Source organism: Schistocerca cancellata, chromosome 1 (genome assembly GCF_023864275.1).
Source record: "Schistocerca cancellata isolate TAMUIC-IGC-003103 chromosome 1, iqSchCanc2.1, whole genome shotgun sequence".
NCBI classification, from domain to species: domain Eukaryota; kingdom Metazoa; phylum Arthropoda; class Insecta; order Orthoptera; family Acrididae; genus Schistocerca; species Schistocerca cancellata.
The window spans coordinates 1,077,763,050-1,077,784,220 of record NC_064626.1 but is presented as its reverse complement, the minus strand read 5'-3'; the positions used below and the strand labels follow the sequence as shown (position 1 = coordinate 1,077,784,220).

At 38.1% G+C, this 21,171-nt stretch overlaps 1 protein-coding gene across 2 annotated transcripts in view; it reads left to right on the top strand.

Annotated features, from left to right (window-relative positions):
• The first annotated feature begins 8,296 nt into the window (after nt 1-8,296).
• The window catches only part of LOC126090883 (mitogen-activated protein kinase kinase kinase 4), a 201,103-nt gene continuing 188,228 nt past the window's right edge, over nt 8,297-21,171 (top strand). Inside the window, exons 1-3 of one of the 2 annotated variants that reach the window (XM_049907019.1) lie at nt 8,297-8,460; nt 8,687-8,893; nt 13,381-13,505. In XM_049907019.1, the coding sequence (XP_049762976.1) occupies nt 8,387-8,460; nt 8,687-8,893; nt 13,381-13,505 (406 nt within the window). In that variant the 5' untranslated portion in view covers nt 8,297-8,386. Of the gene's footprint in view, nt 8,461-8,683; nt 8,894-13,380; nt 13,506-21,171 lie in introns of both variants that reach the window. The other variant, XM_049907018.1, reaches the window with a different exon arrangement.

The following is a 21,171-nucleotide window of genomic DNA, read 5'->3' as shown; positions in this document are numbered from 1 at the left end:
CTTATTAACAACCTGTGAGGCCATATAATCAAGCTACAAATGGATTTGAAATATTTACAGTCCTATACGATTGCAAATGCATCGCAAATTTTACCAAACAAAAGTGTGACGTTATATTAGGCATAAAAAGTCCAATCGCGGGAAACGCAGCGAGAATGTGTTCCCAGACGTCATAATGTCCTAGAGACATACAAAAGTGCAGACAAACATGTGAAAACGAAATCACAAACAACAGTGCATCTACAAGTATGATGAGAAAGATAGGAAAGAAATCTTTCGATATAAACATATACTCTGATAGTCACAGATGTAGATACATGAAAATTTTGCATGAAGAACATGATGTACAAGCTTGTACTTATGTGAAGCCATGGGCACCTATGTTCGAAATCTCAAAAAACATAAAAGGTGGGACTCCATCAAATGCAAATGAATATAGAGTAATAGTGAGGGGGGGGGGGGGGTCAAGGATGTTTACTGGAATGATTTATCTAGTGCTGTCCAAAACTTGAATGTAGTATTGGGCTCTAACAAGAGCAAAATAATGGTTTTCATTGGAAGACCACATAGACATGAACTTATAAATGACTTGTGTATAAATAAAGCAATCATTAAGGTCAACAAAGAGTTAGAAAAGATCTCCAAAATTGATCCAAACACTCAGTTGTTACCTATTGACTAACTGCAGAGAGACAGTTTGACAAAGCATGATTTGCACCTAAAATGAAAGGTCAAGAGACTTCTCAGCTATACAACTCTGGAAATGATGACTGCAACCTGCAGAAGAAGAAATAATGTACCTAAAATACCAGAACCAACTGTAGCATGCCAGCTACAAACAATAGCACAGCAACCATCACGACCTGAGGCAGCACAACTATTAACAGCAGAGCCACCAACACGAACAATGCTAGAAGAGCCCTGGCCAGTGACAATGAAACCAGCAGCAAATGAAGCAAAACCATTACTATCAGAAACAGTGGCAATGGCACAAGAAGCAACATCATCATTCTAACCAAAAGCAGAATCAAAACCACCATCAGTGGCAGCAGCAGAGCCAGTGTCACCAGTCGCAGTAGCATCCCCTGAATCATTACTACAAGAAACACAGGCAGCAAGGGAAGAAGCAACAGCAACAACAGAAGAAGAAGAACAACAACAGAAAACACTATATCACCAATAGTAGAAACAACAGTAGCCACTCATCCCTTTAACAAGAGAAGAATTTCACCACCATTCCATGTGAGCGATTTTAGTAGAAACTGGTATGAAGAAAACACAGAAGTAAGAAATCTACGAAAAGTTGTTCGTAGTCAGATAAGCAAAAGTGGAAAAATTTACTTAATGCATTAGAGTATAAGTGGTTTCAAGGCAGGTAGTGCCAAACTAAAGAAGTGAAAATCATTCTCAATGAAAGCAACAATACCAAAGTTATATTTTTAAATGGACATTGGATAACTAGTAACTTTACAAAAACTGTTAATAAAATGGAACATTTCAGTGTAGCAAGCAGCTTTTGCAAAAGAGAGAGATCGATGGAGGATTGGGCACACTTCTTGATACCTGCTTAACATATGAGATAAAGACATATTTTGATTAGATAAATGAGGAGTGCTCTTTTGAAAGCTGTTGAGTTTAACTAAAAGAAATGGCAATTTACAGAATTCCAGGAACTATAATAACTAATATTTTTTTTCTCCAAACTCCACCGTCTTCTCGATAAACTTAAGAAGAAAGGAAGAAAAATATTATCTTAGCAGCTGACTTTAATGTAAATGTGATAAGTCATGACAATAGCTCTAAACAGTTCACTGACTTAATTCATAACTCTAATTTTAAACTTAACTTTTGTGTATTCACGTGAGAAAATGCCCATTTAGCTAATTTTATAGACAATATTTTAACAAGTTACATACTTGTTAATGAAAACAAGAGCTGTTGGGGTGTGGAATTTCTGGCCATTCTGCTTTGTTTATTCAACTGACTGGAATAAATAAACCAAATATTAAGAAATATTATATGAAAAGACACTTTTGTAAAACTTACTTCAACATGTTCTGTGATGAAATAGATGAAGTAAAATGGTCCATAGATAAGAGTGTGTCAAATTTGTAAAAAGTTTTCTATAGTTGTTCTGTGAATCATTCACACCTAGGATCTGGCACCGAAAAGTCAAAAGTAAACTAAACTGAATTGTTTGAGGCTTAAAAATATCTAATGGAAATCTATTTCAATGTTCTGAAGCTACTCTTTCACCTAGAAATTGAAAGCAGCTGTTACTTTAATTAATTATGCTGTATCAATATCTCTGCAACATTTGGCAACCATATAAGCTTCGCATTTTCCAAGATAAGACACAGAGCTTTCATTTAAGGCGTTTCCTCACGGGAAATTAAAATCAAGTGATATGTTTTATATATGTGAGTTCTGTTTTCCATTGCACATATTATTCTGTTAAATACATTACATTGCTCTGGTGCGAAAAGTATTGCTCCAGTTCTCAGTTGGCGAAAATAAGATGCCTTCAGTCAAACACTGTAGCATATTTGCTTCAGCTTTCCAATGTTTCATATGCTACAATTCTGTAGCGAAGATACAGCAAGAGCTCCACTATTGAAAATGAGCGGGTTGTGGTGGCGACAGCTATGGGAAATAAGTGTAGTGTTGTCACATAATCCATGCCACCAGTACATGTCTGTTCAGTAGAAGTCATTTGTTCTGGATGAACTGACATTGTAGAAATGACACTGTGATGACAGGCCCCGGCTGAGGGAAATAGACCTTCTTGTAGGCAAAAGATAGGAACACAATGGGACAGGAGAAATTCCATACCTATGTTGGTTGATTTTTAAAGAGCATTTCTTTAACTAGTGAGATTTTACGCCCCCTCTGTGCCTGCGCCCTTGGCAGGAGTCTGTCTCGCCATGGCTTCAGTACATCCCTGTTGACCATTGCTGCACTATGTGCTCTCAAACTGAAGAAGAAAACAAAGTCTACACATCATTCACGAAGGTCCCGGGAATGGTTACCAAAGAGAGGGGCATTCTCCTACGTGTGAATATTCTCCAGGATCTACAATGGGAACCAGAGGATTCGCACAATTACTTAGCTATGGAAACAGAAAGGTAAGTTAAATTGTTAACACCTGTCACCCCAGAAACAGAAAAAGAATAGAGTTGCATGAGGGCAGTTGTCAGCTCACACAAGAGACTTGACACAACATTAGGGATTTTAGCGACTGGCAGGAGCTATAAGAATCTTGAATTTGCAACTATAATTTCGAAATAAACTATGAGCAGCTGTACTACTACAATTTATCTATCAGAATTTGGACACACAGAATGCTCATACAATAACTATGTAAACGATGCATCTGTGCAGTTAATCTGAATTTACTCCCTTATTTTGCTGTATCGATTGTAAAACATCATGTCTACAAGATATATGTAAACGCTGGACTATTTTAGTTCATCAACTATTTTTGTTCTGCTGATGTTTTGAATGATGTTGTTAGAGTCATCCTTCATGTTTTATCTTGGTAAGATACTGCAGCCATTCTACTGTGCTCTAGTAAAGATTCCTATGAAAATCTTATATAAGTTTGCTTAATATAGTTCAATGTCAAAAATTGTTCTGGCTTTCAATCATATTAAAGCTTCTTCATTTCTCTGTGATTTTAAACCCTCTTCATTTCTCCGTGATTTTAATTCATGTGAGACATTTGGAACACAGGAGTCGACAGGACATTGTTAGTGGACATTAATGACCAAACACTCATCATGTTCTGTCATTGCTTTGGTTCTGTATTATGCAGTACATCCCTCAGATATCTGTACCGATCATTCTTTGTATCTTGTGGAATTTTTCTTGCAATCCATACAATGGATGATTCAGTCTTTGGTACTCTAGCAATGATGTTGTCGTAATGCCTGCACCAGTCAGACACAGACCCCCACAATTAATTGAATTTGATGGTGGTTTTAATATCTTATGCATTACACTTCCCACTGAACTTGGCATGTAGTGTTGACTGATTTTCTTTTGTTGTGCTGAGTTATACACATTATGGACACCAATAACCATGCAACCACCAACTGGTGATGTTCAACATGATTACAAATTATTTTCCATTGTGTCAAATCTCAGGGATTTCAGTTTTAAAATCTGTTTACTGGGTAGTAATGCATGACCCCATCGTACCTCAGAACCCTCTGAAGCTATATACGACATTCTGAAAAAGGAGTATTTAAAAGTAAGTAAGTAAAATATATGAATGTTTCAACCTTTGAAAGAATATAGTTAAATTAAAATATATGGAGATAGACAAAAATATTATTGTATCAACACCTCACAATGTTCAGTAAAAATTTTATATAACAATCGCCGGCCGCGGTGGTCTAGCAGTTCTGGCGCTGCAGTCCGGAACCGCGGGACTGCTACGGTCGCAGGTTCGAATCCTGCCTCGGACATGGGTGTGTGTGATGTCCTTAGGTTGGTTAGGTTTAAGTAGTTCTAAGTTCTAGGGGACTTATGACCTAAGATGTTGAGTCCCATAGTGCTCAGAGCCATTTTAAATAACAATCAGCTGTTAGCGAAATTAAACTAAACAGAGCAATAAAATATGCAGAAAATATTTTATAGCTAGATTAGGATTTGAACAATTTTAGGCATGAGCCTCAAAATTACATAGGTACCTAGATAACCTTGAGGAATTATCTATATCTATTGTATTACTATTTGAACTAGTAATAAGTTGAACTGGATGATTGCAATGTGGATTACCCAGTGTGCTATTTGGAAGACTTGCCTGACGATTACAGAGAAAATTCTGTTACATTAACCTCTGTGCCCCACTAGAATCAGCACAATTAACAAAATCCTTTGTTAACACTTTCAGTGTAGCTTAAAATGTAATATCATTTATGAACTTTCATCCAGATATTTGTTGATACCCTTTAAGATCACATAATGTATGCGCTATATTTTTCCCAAAAGCATAAAATTCGTCATCAGGACGAATGGATTTCGATTTCTCTTCAGCTAGTCTAAGTACGTCTGTAGCTGGATCATTGCGTTTAAACCGGTTTCTCTTCCTCTTGATGAAAGACTGGTCACTTGATGGTGGTGTATCACAACTTGATACAGTTTTTCTTGTAGTTTCCACACTTCTTTCTTGTGTTGTTAGATAGGTTTGGAATACAACCTCTGTTTACAATTCCTCTTCATTTACCAGTTCTTGTTCACCTTTCACCTAAATAAAGTAAAACAAATCAATTTATTTTTATGTATGACATAAAGCGTGTTTAACTTTCACTATTGTTTGACTCATCCATCTTTGTTCTGTTCCTTCTAAAGATAGGCAGACATAACTGAAGTATTCAACATGAAATGGTACTTTTCCTCATCGTGTTCGTGCAGTCGACAAGAAGCATGCGACACTCATACCACCAGGGTATAGAGGATTGTACTATTTCAATTACAAAAAAACATCCACAGCATTGTACTCATGGCAATATTAATGACACTAATTTTGAATTTATGTGCTGTGATGTTGGAACAATTTGCTCAATTTCAGATGGAGAGGTCAATACAAACACAAAGTTTCATTATAAATTGACACACTGTCGCCTGAAGATTCCTAAAGCAGAGAAAGTTAGAAGTAGTAATCAAGTACTTCCACAGAGTTTGTCAGTGATAAAAAATTTAGTATGTGATTTGATTAACCATATCATAGAAACAGCTTAAACTGGCACACTCCAATTTTTAAATAGTTTCTCCAGAGCTCTATGTGTAATCATTTGGAATGATGGCCTCTCGTTTTCGAATTTTTCAATCTGCTACTATTTTAGATGCAAAACATATTGAAGTCATAGTGATAGCTTGGTGTGTATTCGCAATGTTAAGAGCACCATGTTCTCAAAACTGTTTATCATCTGTTATACTCGATGCAAATAATATAGTCGATAGTTCTGAGTTATTAGGAGAGAGATGTAACCCCAAAATTATGCATAATCTTCAACTTGGTAGACGTGGTCTAGTTCTAGAAAGTACAAGATAAGTGAAGGACATTTTAAAAATAGACTTCACCAATGAATGATCAGTAGCCTGACAAGGCAAAGTCACTGTGTAGATTGAAATGTCCTTAAAACAGTTCAGTTCATGAAGGTATTTACATGTCATATTATAAAAATATAAGTATTGTGCTTAAACCATCTTGACACTAATTAGAAAAAAATCACTGCTGAAATTACTTTTGTCTCCAGTGTCTTGTAACTACACAGTACATTATTTTCTTTTGCTAAAAATACCATAGAACCTCACTACTTTATAATGTTCCAAAAAAAAGTGCGTATAATAACTCATATTGGTCAAGTTTGTATGAAGGATGGAATAAATTATGGTTGTCGGCCACGAAAATTAAAAGTGATTCTTATTACTTACACTTTTCCGAATCTTCTATGTTTCACTACGATCTTCTTGGGTGTTGATCCTTGACATTCAAGAAGGCAAGTAAATCAGAGTACCACAAAGAAGGTTTTGAACTTTCTTGCATTCCCACTGCATATTTCATGGACGCTTTATTTTCTCACTTTCTTTGTGGCAAATCGTTCGAAACAAGTTAATCTCTTTGGTGACCTACTTTTTTGTTTTTTCAGGATCCACTTTCTTGTATTTAATAATTAAATTGAGATATTTCCGGTTTTTCTTGTCTGTGTTGCTGTAATTAAAAGGCGTGTTTCCACTAAGGCAACTTCTGGACATGTGGCATGCGGCACTCAGTCTTGAGGCTATTAGTATTTCAACTGAAGCAACTTGCTGCGACATGTATTTAGCAAGTAACAATCATGAATGTCACATGTTAGGCCATGCCAGTGTTAATGTCAATAAGGACAGATAACAGTGATTTAAAAGTGTGAACAGCTGTATGAACTCCATGAAAAATTCGGAGTACAATATCGTAAGTCTCTCTTTTTCTTTCATCATTACACACACTGAAAAAACTGAATGATCAAAGAAATGTCTTCTGAAGAACCAGAGACAGAAGCCAACAGGCAATTTGTCATCAAGTAGCTACGAGAGCTTAACAATTTTACACTAACAAAAAAGATGGAACTCTAGCCTCACCAAGAGCAGACCGGCAATGGAGTTACGTTTGAGTGAATGACTTGCATCTAAAGTCACAAACGTGTTGGTATTCTTGCGTGCACACAAAACTCCAACCCATAATTTTTTTACGACTTTGTCAAACTTCCTTCAGTTCATGCAAGACTGCAGAACTTCTGTCCTCACGTAACGTTTCATTTGAAAAGTCTGGCATGATCAATACGTTACCTGTAGACCAGGCTTAACGATAAGACCTTCATTGTTGAACGTGAACTGACCATGTAAGTGACAACTATCTGTAAATGTGAACAAGCGCACCGATGAGATATAAATCATGTCAGCGAAAGACTATGTTTGGTAGGAGTCTTCTCTATAATATGCTACTTGTACGAATCGACACAACAGACGTGGACCGACGGAAGGCTTCTTCTCATAGGCAAAAGACAAGGGAACACGAGTGTTCGACCTTCCTTCTTGTTTTTTCGGTCAATTTTTGTGCTCCCTCTGTGCGCACATCTTTGGCAGGGGTCTATCTCATCACCCCATCGTTACAGCCCTGCACTGAATACCTTTTGTTTTTAATTAATGCCATGTGTGTTGTGTTCGCCTTTACCGTTCTGTATTTCGCAAAAACCTCTTAAATTCTTCAGTTTTTTATCATTTATTATCTTCTTAGTTTTCTGTTTCTTGTTTGCCGTCTCGATGCATGTTTAAAACTGCTATCTAAAGCATGGTATGTGGTTCCCACAATTGTGATGGAAATTTTTTGGATGAAGTTAGATTATATGTCATGGTATATGGCCCAAAAGTTGTCCTAGGATAGGTACGCTTAAAAAGTTGTAAAATAAAATTTCCAGTTAATCATTATCTCATTTTGTCTGGGAGTACAAAATTCTGATGATGCATCAGGTTATTTCATAAATAACTAAGAATTACCATATTGAGACATGTACTGGTGACTATTTCTATCGGTATTAATTTCTACTCTTGCCGACAGAATATTTATGTCTGCGAAAATTTCACAATGAAGAATTACATTTATAGATAGTATAGTATATGAAGCTCAGCGACCAACTTCTGTGTGTGTGTGTGTGTGTGTATGTGTCCACTTGCTATGCTATCTCAGTGTTTTCATCTTTGCAAGCAATTAGCATTGAGTTGTGGTGGGCTTTCTGTGGAGGTGTTTGTGGATGATATTTATGTGATTTTTTTTTTTTTTTTTCAATAACAGTGAGTTGGAAGTGTGTATTGCTTGTGAATCGTTTGCATTACTTGTTTATCTATGGCAGACGATGATTGGAAGAAAAGAGTCGGGATAAATATTAATTTTAGTCCAGATAGCTCAGAAGATGAAGGGTATGTTGGTTTTGTTTCTTTAAATTTGTTGACATTAGATGTTGTCATCGTTATGCAATGTGTTTATAGTGATGCCGTTAAGACAAATGAAAGGAGTAATATGATAAGGGTTTGTTAGGGCATCTGTTGCATAGTGACATGTGCAGTATGTAAAATTTACCGGCAATCGTACATTAAATAAATGTGTGTGTCATCGTTGTTTACTCAAAGTTAACACTTTTAGCAGGACGTTTACTGAAGGAGAAAAAGACGATCAGTATCCCGAACAATCCCCATCTGTCAATATAGAAAGTTACGAAGGGAGCTTTGACGCTTTCGGTAATCAAGAGGACGACATATTAAATGATTACGATCAATATTCAACCACACCGCCTCGGACACGGATATCAAGAAGACTGAAAGAAAGAAAACAACGAGTGAGAGAAGAAGCATGGTTTGTACAATTAATTTCCAAATTTAATAAATATCAAATGCCAATACATTTAGAAACTTGTGTCTTGAAGTCATGTTTTGTATTTCTGAAATGTGTTTGTATATAGTCACCCAACAAGCTTTCTGAACATACACGGGATGGTTTCGTGTTGGTTATGAACAAAAAGAATGTAAAATAGAATAACAGCCCTTGCTCTTCTATGTGGCGACATTTTGATCATTACAAAGTATGTTGCTGGAACGTGTTCTGGTTAGTTTTCGCCAATCGGGTCTACTTCTACATGACTGTTACACTTCTGTAACGTTTTAGACAAATAATTGCTTGCCTGTCTGCGTGGTTGCAACAAAATTATCAGTTACCGAACATTCTTGTGTCATATGTGCTACAACTTGTAATGTATTTCGGGTAAAAGATTAACAAAGTATATGGTGCCTTAAGAAGTCTTATTTGGAAGTCTTACATTAGTGCTTCACAAATGTATACACATTGATACTGTTGCTCCTATTATTTGTTACAATAGATTATTTGTCATGATGACAATGCATTTTTAGCACACAAAATATCAGTTTACATCAAGACACATTGGTCTTGATGTACTATTTGTCAGGGCACAACTTGCATGTTATATCTAGCCTTATCCATAGCACAATTTCCACTCAGCAGTGGAGTGAGCATTTACAACAAACATCCTGGCAGATTAAAATTGTGTGCAGACCATGGTTAAGATCTTGGACCTTTGCCTTTCAAAGGCAAGTGCTTTATCAGCTGAGCCACCCGATTACTAATGACCTTTTTTCACAGCTTTACTTCCTCCAGTATGTCATCTCCTGGAAGTTTCACAGTAGAAACTGTGAAGTTTGGAAGGTTGGCAACTAGTTGCTGGCAGAAGTAAAGCTGTGAGGATGGGTCATGAGTTGCACTCAGGTAGCTCAGTTTGTAGAACAGTTGCTCGCAAAAGGTGAAGCCCCCAAGTTAAAGTCCTGGTCTTGGCACACAGTTTTAAGCTGCCGGGAAGTTTAAGGGTTATCCATGTTCATATGTTTACTTTTACTGGTTAGGACTGTTTGCTGTATCACAGTCTTCGTTTTCTAATGTTGTTCCAGAGGACAACTTCTCAGTGTTTTCTTGTCCTTTGATATCCAAGAAAGAACATTGTAGGTTCATGAGCTACCCCTTCACCTGGGTTACATGTCCTACCTACCTCCTTTTGATATTCATTAGTCTTAAATATTGTCTCAGTAATGTGGCCGCCTCCTAATATTTACATACTGTGACAAATCCCATGTTTTTACTGCATTATTGTTCTTTAAATAAGTAATATTTATAATTAAAGATCCTGTTAGCCTGTAGTATTTTCTCGAATGTGTTAACCGCTTACTTTTAGCAAATGATCAAAGTCTTTTTCAGAAAGGAAAATGGATAGGGTGTGATTTATGAATATTGTAAGTAGATCAGAGGTACAGAATATATGTTTTTACTGGTCGCTGCTAAGTTACATCATTTCTGTGGAAAAAAATCATGTAAATTTAATTCTGAATCAATGAATGTTAGTAATGCATTACCATGTTGAATTGCGTGCTCTGTGATACAGTAGCTATTATGTTGATTCTGTTTACATTGTGGGTAACATGGTGATTTCTCCCACTACCACCAGTTCAGAAATGTTCTGATGTGCAAGGTTCCTGCCAGTCTCTCAAGCACTGAAAATGATTTGCTTTTTTTGTTTTTGCCCCCTCATTTAATTCTCTTCCCTCCCCTGGCTACCATCGCAACTAACTGTTAAATGATCTGTTATGTTTTCATCTTTTCTTAGATACTAAATCTACAGTTACCCCTATCTTTTTTGACCCGTGGCACCTTGAAATGGTGGACATCATGACAAGAATCAATGTCACTCTCATGACCTTTGGGTATGCAACATATAGTTAGGTCATAACAGGGGATTTTGTCCCAGCTCACAATTTTTACGATTTGGGATTTCGTGTTCACATTCATTGGTGTCCCTACTTAAAACAAAACTGTCATCTTCCAACTAAGTGTAGACTTCAAGCTGTGCTACAGATCAGTCAGTCACCAGAATCCACATCCCAAAATGTATATAGAAGCAAAATAAGTGTTGTCATAATTCTGTTTTGTGTTCATTTGAGTATGAATGACACTACGTGGAGCAACATAGTTATGTATCGCATCAAAGCCAGTGTAGATTCGGTAATTTCCAGGAATGATTGCCTATCGAAGTCGCGGGGTCCAAGGGATACATATTGAACATGCGATCGTAAAACGATCATTCGACTCCGGTGGTGGGTGTAGTGATCAATTATTTGTGATCGTCATTTTTATTTGTTTTCTGTCATTCCCTTAGTTGCTCTAGATTACATACGTCCGCAAATTTCTTATGAATTGCTAAGGAAACCTAGACTATTTATGTCGTTAGTGAGTGGGATGTCTGGTGTTCTTGACGTTTCTTCGGTGGATTCTCTCACATGGAAAAATCTAATTCCATGTTTATCCAGCGCAGAAAATTGTTCGACTTTTTGTCGCAAATATGGAGTACTACTGGACGAGGAAAGAAGGGACTGTGTAGACTGTGGTGGTGTGAAGTGTGTAAAACTTCATATGAACAGTTTCGATGCTGAAATACTGTTACAATTTCATTGTGGACTGTGTGGAAAATGAACTAGTATCAGGAAGAATACATGGTTTAACTCTTCCAAATTGTCCATCCAAACCACCGTAATGGACTTTCACATGACGACAACACCGACGACAAGTAAGGTAAGTCGTGTCCTTTACAATTACAAGTATTTTTGTAACGCTCTTCTTTTGTTGTTGCTGTAGTGACCAACGTAAACATACTCATAACACCTGCCACCTCAGTCGCATGTTCGATTTCCGATCGCACGTTCGATATTTATCGTTTGGACCCAGCGAATTCGGTAGGCAGTCATTCTTGGAAATTACCGTAGATTCTATCATTTCCTTTTTTTCGTATAATTTCATTTTTCATGTCGTCAGCAATTTCCATCTGCTCATATCAGTTTTCCTGTCACTGTCAAGATTATCCATTTCCTACTATAGTTTCTCTATTTTTCATTACAGATTTTTCAACTTCCCAAAAGCTATTTCAGAAGTGTATGTTGTTATCAATTGCTTGCATACAGTTGTTTGTCTTTTCATGTCTTCTTCAGATCTTTGTCTCTTGACTTGTAGACAGGGGTGGTGTTTTTGCAGAATTCTTATCTACCTCAGATCCAAACCTTTCTTTTTCCTCTGATTGTTTGCTTCACACTTGTGTGGTTTTTCTGGAAACTTTGCTTTTTTTTTATAGTTTCATTTTGGAGGCTATTTTTCATTGTTAACTACCAACAACAGCAACAGATTACAAGCAAGTACTACAGAAAGAAAGATAGCAAAATTCTTGCTATGCTCAGATAGTTGAAGTATTGGTTATTAGATGTTAGAGCAAAGCAGAATCACATGAGTTGGCACTACGGTATGTGCTGACATTAAACGAGTTTTACAGGGAGTGGTGAGTTTCTCTGCAAGTGTTCAGCCTGAGTATAACAACTCTGACAGTTTGGATGTTTCAGGGATGCCAATGGTAAATTTGCACCCAACTACTCCTATTTCACACCAAAATGATAGACATTTACTCAAGTTACTGAAGATATTGCTGTTCATAACATTACAGAAAAGAAGAAAATGGTAGACTGACAGCTGTTGTTGTTGAACATGTATGTGGAATTCTGTGACAGTTGTATAGAAAAGTAATTTATATCAGCCCTAAGTGCATTTAATTCCTTTTTGTTTTTTCTTATTGAGTTCATATCTAACAGTAGGCCTACATAAAAAAAAAGTATTTGATATCCTAACTGGGCAAGAGAAGTGTTTGATGTGAGTCGTTGGCTTTGGCCAGTGATGTTACGTTAATAGCTACGGTCACCTTTTTGTGTATGTTTTCACAGTCTTATTGTTAACTGGCAAAGCCATTGAGTTTGGAAACAAAAAAAGATCAAGAAAAACTGGTTGTGGTGACACTCTGATCAGTAGCCTAGATCAATGTGTAGGTTAGATTTGAAGGTAAGAGTTAGGTTGCGAGTTGGCGAAGTTAATAAATGAATACTTAAAAAAAACACAGTTATGCTAAGAGACTGAGCTATACCTATATCTCAACCTGTTTGAAAAAAAAAAAAAAATTGTCAATAACAAAATGTTGTAGTCACCATATTGTTTACAGTGTTTGTCATATGTTTCTTATGTCACTGGTCACTCATATCAAACATTCCTCTGTATCGTCCTAACTGCTAAGAACGCTGAGAAAGAGTTTCTGAACTGTTATTTAGATAGAATTGGATAGCTTTTATCTTTCATAGCTCTGTACTGAATGTTCATTTAACGTAATAATACTTATAAGAACATCAAAGATCTATAAGACTAATAAAATTGTATTTTGATGTGTGAAGTTCATTAAATCTATCTTCTTATAGTGATACAAAAAACAACAGTTCCTCTTTCAATTCAAAACTTAGAAGACGGAATACTTTAGATGCAGTACTCTTTTGTCAGCTGTTGGAGAAATGCGAGGATGGACAGTCTCCAAATCAAGAGTATGGTAAGTCATGAATTGTGATATTTGACATTATCAAAGTTTAACTGATGCAACAATATTTTATGGAATTAAATAATTAATGTAGTAGGTACAAGAAAATTTCATGATAATGCAAAAAATAACATGAAATACGCTATTTTTAATGAAATATCACAAAATCAGTGGATCTTGCAAAATATTGTGAAATCAGTGATTTTTATGCAATATTGCAAGATTTGTCAATTTCCTGTATAAAAAAAGGTTCTAAATATGAGAGTGGCAGTCCACCAGTTTTCGAAATTGCTAGTTATTGAATGTTGAAATTGCATTTTGACTTTCTTATTTTCTCAATGCTGCGTGTCATGTATAATCTTAAAATGTGTGTTCATTTCCCTTGTTACTATGATGTGATGTCACACCTAAGCAGCACAGTTGGCAAAAAACAGCACCAAATTGGAGAAATAAGACAGAAAAACACTAAAACTGTCAAGAAAGAACGAATTTAGCAAAATAATTTCATAGAGTTCAGCGACAAACAATGAATATGACATAAAAGTAATACTGAATTTGCCAAAAAAAAAAAAAAAAGTTTGGCGAAAAGGGTAAGACTGAACTTGGCAAAAAAATTACTGTGAATTTCGAAAAAAAAAAAAACTAAAAAGAGAAAAAAATTGACAAAAGCAGCAGAATTGACAAACCCCAAATACAGTAGAACGCACAAAATTTAGCAAGAAAAATGGCAAAAATGCGGACCCCAAATTTGGCACAAATGTGACACCGAATTTGATAAAAAAAAGTTAATGATGACACTGGCAAAAAAGGTAATACAGAATCTGGAAAACAATAACATCTGATCTGGTAATAAAATAACCCTGAAATTGGCCATAAAATGATTTTTTTCCTATCCGTATGTATCAGCAATTGATGTAAATTGTCACTGTAACAAATTGAAGTACGATTTTACATCTACATTTACTTTGCTAACCACTTTGAAGTGCATGACAGAGGGCACTTCCCATTGCCCCAATCCTTAAAGGTTCCTTCCATTCCACTACGAATGGAGCACAAGGAGAATTATTGCTAAATGCCCTGTTGTGCTGTAATTAGTTTAATCTTGTCATTGTGATCCCTATGACATGATTTAGGGAGTTATATATTCATAGATTCCTCACTTACTATTAGACTTTCATGAGATAATTTGCATGTGTCAGGTTTTGGCCTGTTCAATTTTCGTAGTCTATCCACGATGCTCTCCCGTTGGTCAAACAGACCTGAGTATTCTTACTGCCCTTCTTTGTGTACATTCAGTATCCCCTATTAGTCCTGTTTGGTACAGGTGCTACACATGTGAGCTAGGTTTTAGGATGGGTCTCACAAACATTTGTTACCAGTCTCCTTCTGACACTGATTGTATTTCCTAGTATTCTACCAATGAACCAGCCTGCCACACAACCAGGCCTATGTGGTTGTTTCATTTCATATCCCTACAAATTGTTACAGCGAAGTATTTGTTGGAGTTGATTGATTTGGTTTGTGGCTCATTGATTTGTGACTCAGTTTTGGTTTATAGGTATGACACATCAATAATGTCATCCAACAATGATATTAACTATCAGAATGTACCACACTTTACAAAGGAATTCCACGCATTCAATAATGGGCAGCTAATTGCTGTCTTTACTTCAACCTAATATGACTCGAGGCCCCATAAAGTGGTTTGCAAATCATTATAAATGTAAGTAAATAGAATTTGTATCTCTTTGTAGGTGTGCCACAGTTAAGGTCTTGATTCGCAACAAAGTAATTCAAAGTGTAAGTGTCCACAGGTGCATAAAATTCTAACTCCACAGTGTCCTGCCAGATTTAAATTCCCAACTCACAGCGAAATAATTCATAATTCAAGTGTCAGCAGACACAGAAATTTCTAAGACCGAAATTAAGCTGCTGTAACACTGCCCAAAGTGACACAGATCCTGCCTCTTCAAACATGTCCAGCACACTGACCCTGGATGGAGTTACAGAGGTGAAGGTCTTCATAGAGGAAACTGCTTGTTGGGTGATCTGGTGAAATGAATGAGGGAGATAGTGTTGAGGTTCTTAAGAAATGTGAGTAGGGTGTCCTCACCCTTGGTCCAGATCATGAAGTTGTCGTCAATGAATCTGAGCCAGATGAGGGGTCTGAAAATCTCTCTGTGGGTACAGTTAACAGCAACAATGGGGTGTTGTGAGTAGATGAGCTTATGGTCTTCAAAAAGCATGTTGAAGATAGGACTGTGGGGAATGGTGGGAATGAGAAGAAAGTGAGTCTCAGGGGAGAGCTCCAGATACAGACTAAGAATTTGAGGAGGGAATGGAGATCCTGCTGGAACTCTGCAATGGGGTCACTGTGAGAGGGTTTGTAAATGTATATATCTGACAGCTGGGGAGTCCCTCTGCAAGATTATCCTTGCATTTTGTACCATAGTGGAGTCATTGCCATCAGGTAGAATTGCAGTTCTTTCTGAAGGTGTAAGTGTGATTTCCCAAAATCCCTCACCCTGGAAACCACAGTCTATCACCTAAAAACTTACCCTGACCTAACAGTCCTATCTGACTACAAAGACTGCACCACTGTGATTATGAACTGCAAGGAAGGGGGATTCCACCAACTGTCAGATACACCCACCTACATATCCATGTCACAGTGGCCCCACTCCAGAATTCGAGCAGGATATCCAGTCCCTCATATTCTTAGTTCCATCCCAGAACCTCTTCCCTGAGGCTGTTCCCTTTCTCGTACCCACCCTTTTCCATATCCCTAGCTTCTACAGGCTTTCTAAACTCCATAAATCCAACCACCCAAGATGGCCCATTGTGTCTGATTATTGTGCCCCCCCCCCTCCCCCCCCCCCCCCCCCCCCAAGGACACTGGACACACTGTGTTCTTGTGGACCAACACACCTGTTACTTCTAACCTACTTTCCTATATAAAAGACACATACCTCCACTGATTCTCCACAATGCTTTTCCCTTTACCATCCTGCACCTTGCTTGTCAATGTCGATGCTACCTCCCTCTACAGTAACATCCCCAATGCCCATGGCCTTACTGCTGTTGAACGCTGTCTTTCTCAGTGGCTAGTGGATTCCAGACCTACAAGCTCCCTCCTGGCCATCATGACCAACTATATCCTCAGAAAACAGTTAATTCCCCATTGAAGGCGTCACCTACAAAGAAATCTATGGTACACCAATAAGCAACTGCATGGTACCATCCTATGCCAACCTGTTAATGGGCCATCTAGAAGACACCTTCCTAACCACCCAGAATTGCAAATCCCTCACCTGGTTCAGATTCATTGATGACATCTTTGTGATCTGGACTGAGGGTGAGGACACCCTATCCACATTTCTCCAGAACCTCAACACTTTCTCCATGTGCATCATATGGTCCTCCTCAACCCAGCAAACCACCTTCCTCAATGTTGCCTCCATCTTAATGATGGCTACATCAGTAGCTCCATCCACATATGCCGAGGCTTTCATAGACTGAAATGATCTTCCAATTTTTTGCAGAAACATATCTCCTATGCCTTGTCTCTCCAGTCACCTACAATCTCCCACATGCACACTGTCAGTCCACAAAGGAGCACTCCCCTTATGACTCAGTACCACCTCAGACTGGAGCAACAGAGTCAGGCAGCAGCTGCTGGGAAAAATAGAGCAGCAACAGAGAAGTAACCAATTTTGTGATATTTTAAAAGTTCCTAGCCAGGAGCAAATTATCTAGTTTCATCTGTGTGCTTTGGTGGTATAGTTTTTGAATTTATGCATGTTAATTTAATATTTACACTTCTTGCATTTTAGTTTGTGTCGGAAGGTAAACTAACTTGTTGACATGTTAAAAGTTCCTGATCATGAGTGAATTATTGAGTCTCACCTGTATGATTTGGTAGTTCTTTTTGGAATCTCTCCATGTAAATCTTATTTATTAGACACAGTACTATTGTCTTTCGTGTGGTTAGGGACTGTGATTGCTGTATGCAGATGTAAGCTGAGTTGGTGACATTTCGCTGTCAACTCCAGGCTGTGTTGGCTTCGGTAATGCAGTTTGAGGCTGCAGTAGATGGGCATCACTGTCATAGACCGGCTTTGGGGATCCGATGGACATCCAGCATGACCCATGAGTTTGCCAGTTGGTCCGCACCATTGGCCAGCCCAGTTACTGCTCACATTAAGATTGATCTATCACCCATGGTCGAGTGGGAGCTCACCTCGGGCATGGCAGTTTGTGAAAGACTCCCCAGGTGGTCAAATATAAAGCCTCCCAGGTTAGTCTGACAAACAGGTTCCAGGTGCTGTCTGTGGCTGACACTGTCCCTCAGCTAGATGCAGTCTCTTGTCCTGTTTTAGAGGACACCTGTCAGCCTGCAGGATCTGGGAGCTCCAATGTTAGGTGCATTTTGGAGCCCCTTAGGGACGTGGCTGCTAATGAAGGGGAAAAAAGCCAATGTGCACTCCGTGTCCTTACAGGGTAGAGTCATTCCAGGTGTAGAAGGGGGTCCTTCGGCATGCCATGAAGAGCACAGGGTGCAGCCAACTGCAGTTGGTGGCTCACGTCAGCACCAGTGATGTGTTTCACTTTGGATTGGAAGAGATTCTCTTTGGTTTCGGATGGCTATCAGAAGTGGTGAAGGCTGCCAGTCTTGAATATGAGATGAAAGTAGAGCTCACCCTTTGCAGCATAGTTGCCAGAACCGATTGCAGACCTCTGGTACAGAGCCGAGAGGAGGGTCTGAATCAGGGTCTCAGACAGTTTTGCAACCACATAGGCTGCAGATTCCACAACTTGCGCCGTAGGGTGGTGGGGTTTCAAACTGTGCTAAATAGGTCAGAAGTCCGTTGTGTGAAAGAGGCAGCTACACAGATAGTGAGGGCTGCGTCTTTTTAGGCTAGAGGGTCTCAAGGAAAAACAAAGTGCATCAGTTTCAACAAGTGCAGATTGAAGAACCATCGGTATAACAGTTGTAAATTGTTGTGTGGGGAAAGTACCATAGCTCCAGGTGGTGATAGAAAGCACTGATGTCCAAATCATTATAAGTACTGAAAGCTGGCTAACGCCGGAGATAAGTTAAGCAGAAATTTTTGTGAAGGACCTTCAACGGTCTTCAGAAAGGATGGATTAAATACAGTTGACAGTGGCATATTGTTGCTGTCAGAAGTAGTTTATCATGTAGCGATATTGCAGTAGATAGTCTCTCTGAGTTAGTATGGGTAGAGGTTATTCTTGGCAACCAGAATAAAATAATAATGGGATACTTTTATTGACCTCCCAACTTAGATGATACAACTGCTGAAAGTTTCAACAAAAACTTGTCTTATTTCTAACACATACCTGACTCATACAATTATAGTTGGTGGTGACTTCAATTTACCCTTGAAATGTTGGCCAAAGTACATATTTAAATATAGAGATAGGCATAAAACATCATCTGAAATTGTGGTAAACGCATTCTCTGAAAATTTATTTTGAGATGTTAGCTCATGAGCCCACTCGAATAGTGAATGGTTGTGAAAACACACTTTACGTCTTAGCAACAAAGTATCCAGAGCAAATAATGAGCATCAAAACGGATACAGGGATTAGTGAGCACGGGGTTGTCGTAGAGAGACTGAATGCCATAACTCCCAAATCCTACAAAACTAAACGAAAAATATATCCATTCAAAAAAGCTGATAAAAATTTGCTTGACTCAGTAGCAATTCTGGGCTTGTGGGGTGTGGCATTGGCGTGCTGGAATTGCCCAAGTTGGTCTGAATGCAGAATGAACCTGAATGGATGCAGGTGATCAGACAAGCTGCTTATGTAAATGTCACCTGTCAGAATCATGTCTAGACATATTAGGGGTCCCATATCACACCAACTGCATACACTCCACACCATTACAGAGCCTCCAACAGCTTGAATAGTCCCCTGCTGACATGTAGGGTCCATGGATTCATGAGGTTATCTCCATACCTGTACACATCCATCCACTTGATGCAATTTGAAATGAAACTTGTCTGACCAGGCAACATATTTTCAGTCATCAACAGTCCAATGTCAGTGTTGACAGGCCCAGGTGAGGCGTAAAGCTTTGTGTCATGCAGTCATCAAGGGTACACGAGTGGACCTTGGCTTCGAAAGCCTGTATTGATGATCTTTCATTTAATTGTTGACATGCTGACACTTGTTGATGGCCCAGCATTGAAATCTGCAGAAATCTGTGAAAGGGTTGCACTTCTGTCATGTTGAATGATTCTCTTTAGTCGTTGTTGGCCCTGTTCTTGCAAGATCTTTTTCCAGCTGCAGTGGTCTCGGAGATTTGATATTTTACTGGATTCCTGATAAAAACAGTTCACTCGTGAAATGGTCGTGCAAGAAAATCCCCATTTCATTGCTACCTCGGAGATGCTGTGCCCCATTGCCTGTGTGCCGACTATAACACCATGTTCAAACTCACTTAAATCTTGATAATCTGCCATTGTATCAGAAATAACGAATCTAACGACTACGCCAGACACTTGTTGCCTTATATAAGCTTTGCCGACCGCAGCACTGTATTCTGCTTGTTTAAGTATCTATGTATTTGAATACGTATGCCTATACTAATTTCTTTGGTGCTTCAGTGTAGAATTACTTTCTTCAGAGTAGGGAAGCAACTTAAATCACATTATGAAAACAAGACTTCTGGTCCAGACTCTATACCAGTTACATTCCTATTAGAGTATGTTGATGCAGTAGCTCTATATTTAACTACCATGTACAACTACTCGCTCGACGAAATATCCTTGCCTAAAGACTGGAAAGCTGCACAGGTCACACCAATATTCAAGAAAGGTAATCTGAGTAATCCACTAAATTACAGGCCCATATCATTAACATCAATGTGCAGCAGGACTTTCTATCACATTGAACATTGTGTTTGAATGTTATGAATTACTCGAAGAGAATGGTGTACTGACACATATAGTCAACACGAATGTAGGAAACATTGCTCTTGTGAAACACAATCAGCTCTTTACTCACGCAAAGTGTTGAGTGCTATTGACAAGAGATTTCACATTGATTCGGTATTTCTAGATTTTCAAAAGTCTTTAGACACCATGCCTCACAAGCGGCATGTAATTAAATTGTGTGCTTATGGAATATCATCTGTTATGCGACTGGTTTCGTGATTCCTGTCAGAGAGGTCACAGTTGGAAGTAATTGATGGAAAGTCATCAAGTAAAACAGAAACGATTTCTGGCATTTCAGAAGCTTGTGTTATAAGCTCTCTGCTGTTCCTGATCTATATAAACAATTTAGGAGATAATCTGAGCAGCAGTCTTAGGTTGTTTGCAGGTGACGCTGTTGCTATCCTCCTAGTAAAGTCATCAGAAAATCAAAAGAAGTTGCAAAATGATTTAGAAAAGGTATCTGGGTGGTGGGAAACTTGGCAATTGACCCTAAATAATGAAAAGCGTGAGGTCATCCATGTGAGTGCTAGTAGGAATCCCTTAAACTTTGTAACAATATTGCAGAGATCCTGAGTTGCAGATAGGCACAACAAAAAGGTATAATATTGTTATATTCCATCCTGGATTTTCCATTGTTTGATCCCTTAAACTTTCGGTACACAATAAATCAATCAAATCTAAAGGCTGTAAATTCAACTAAATACTTATTTAAT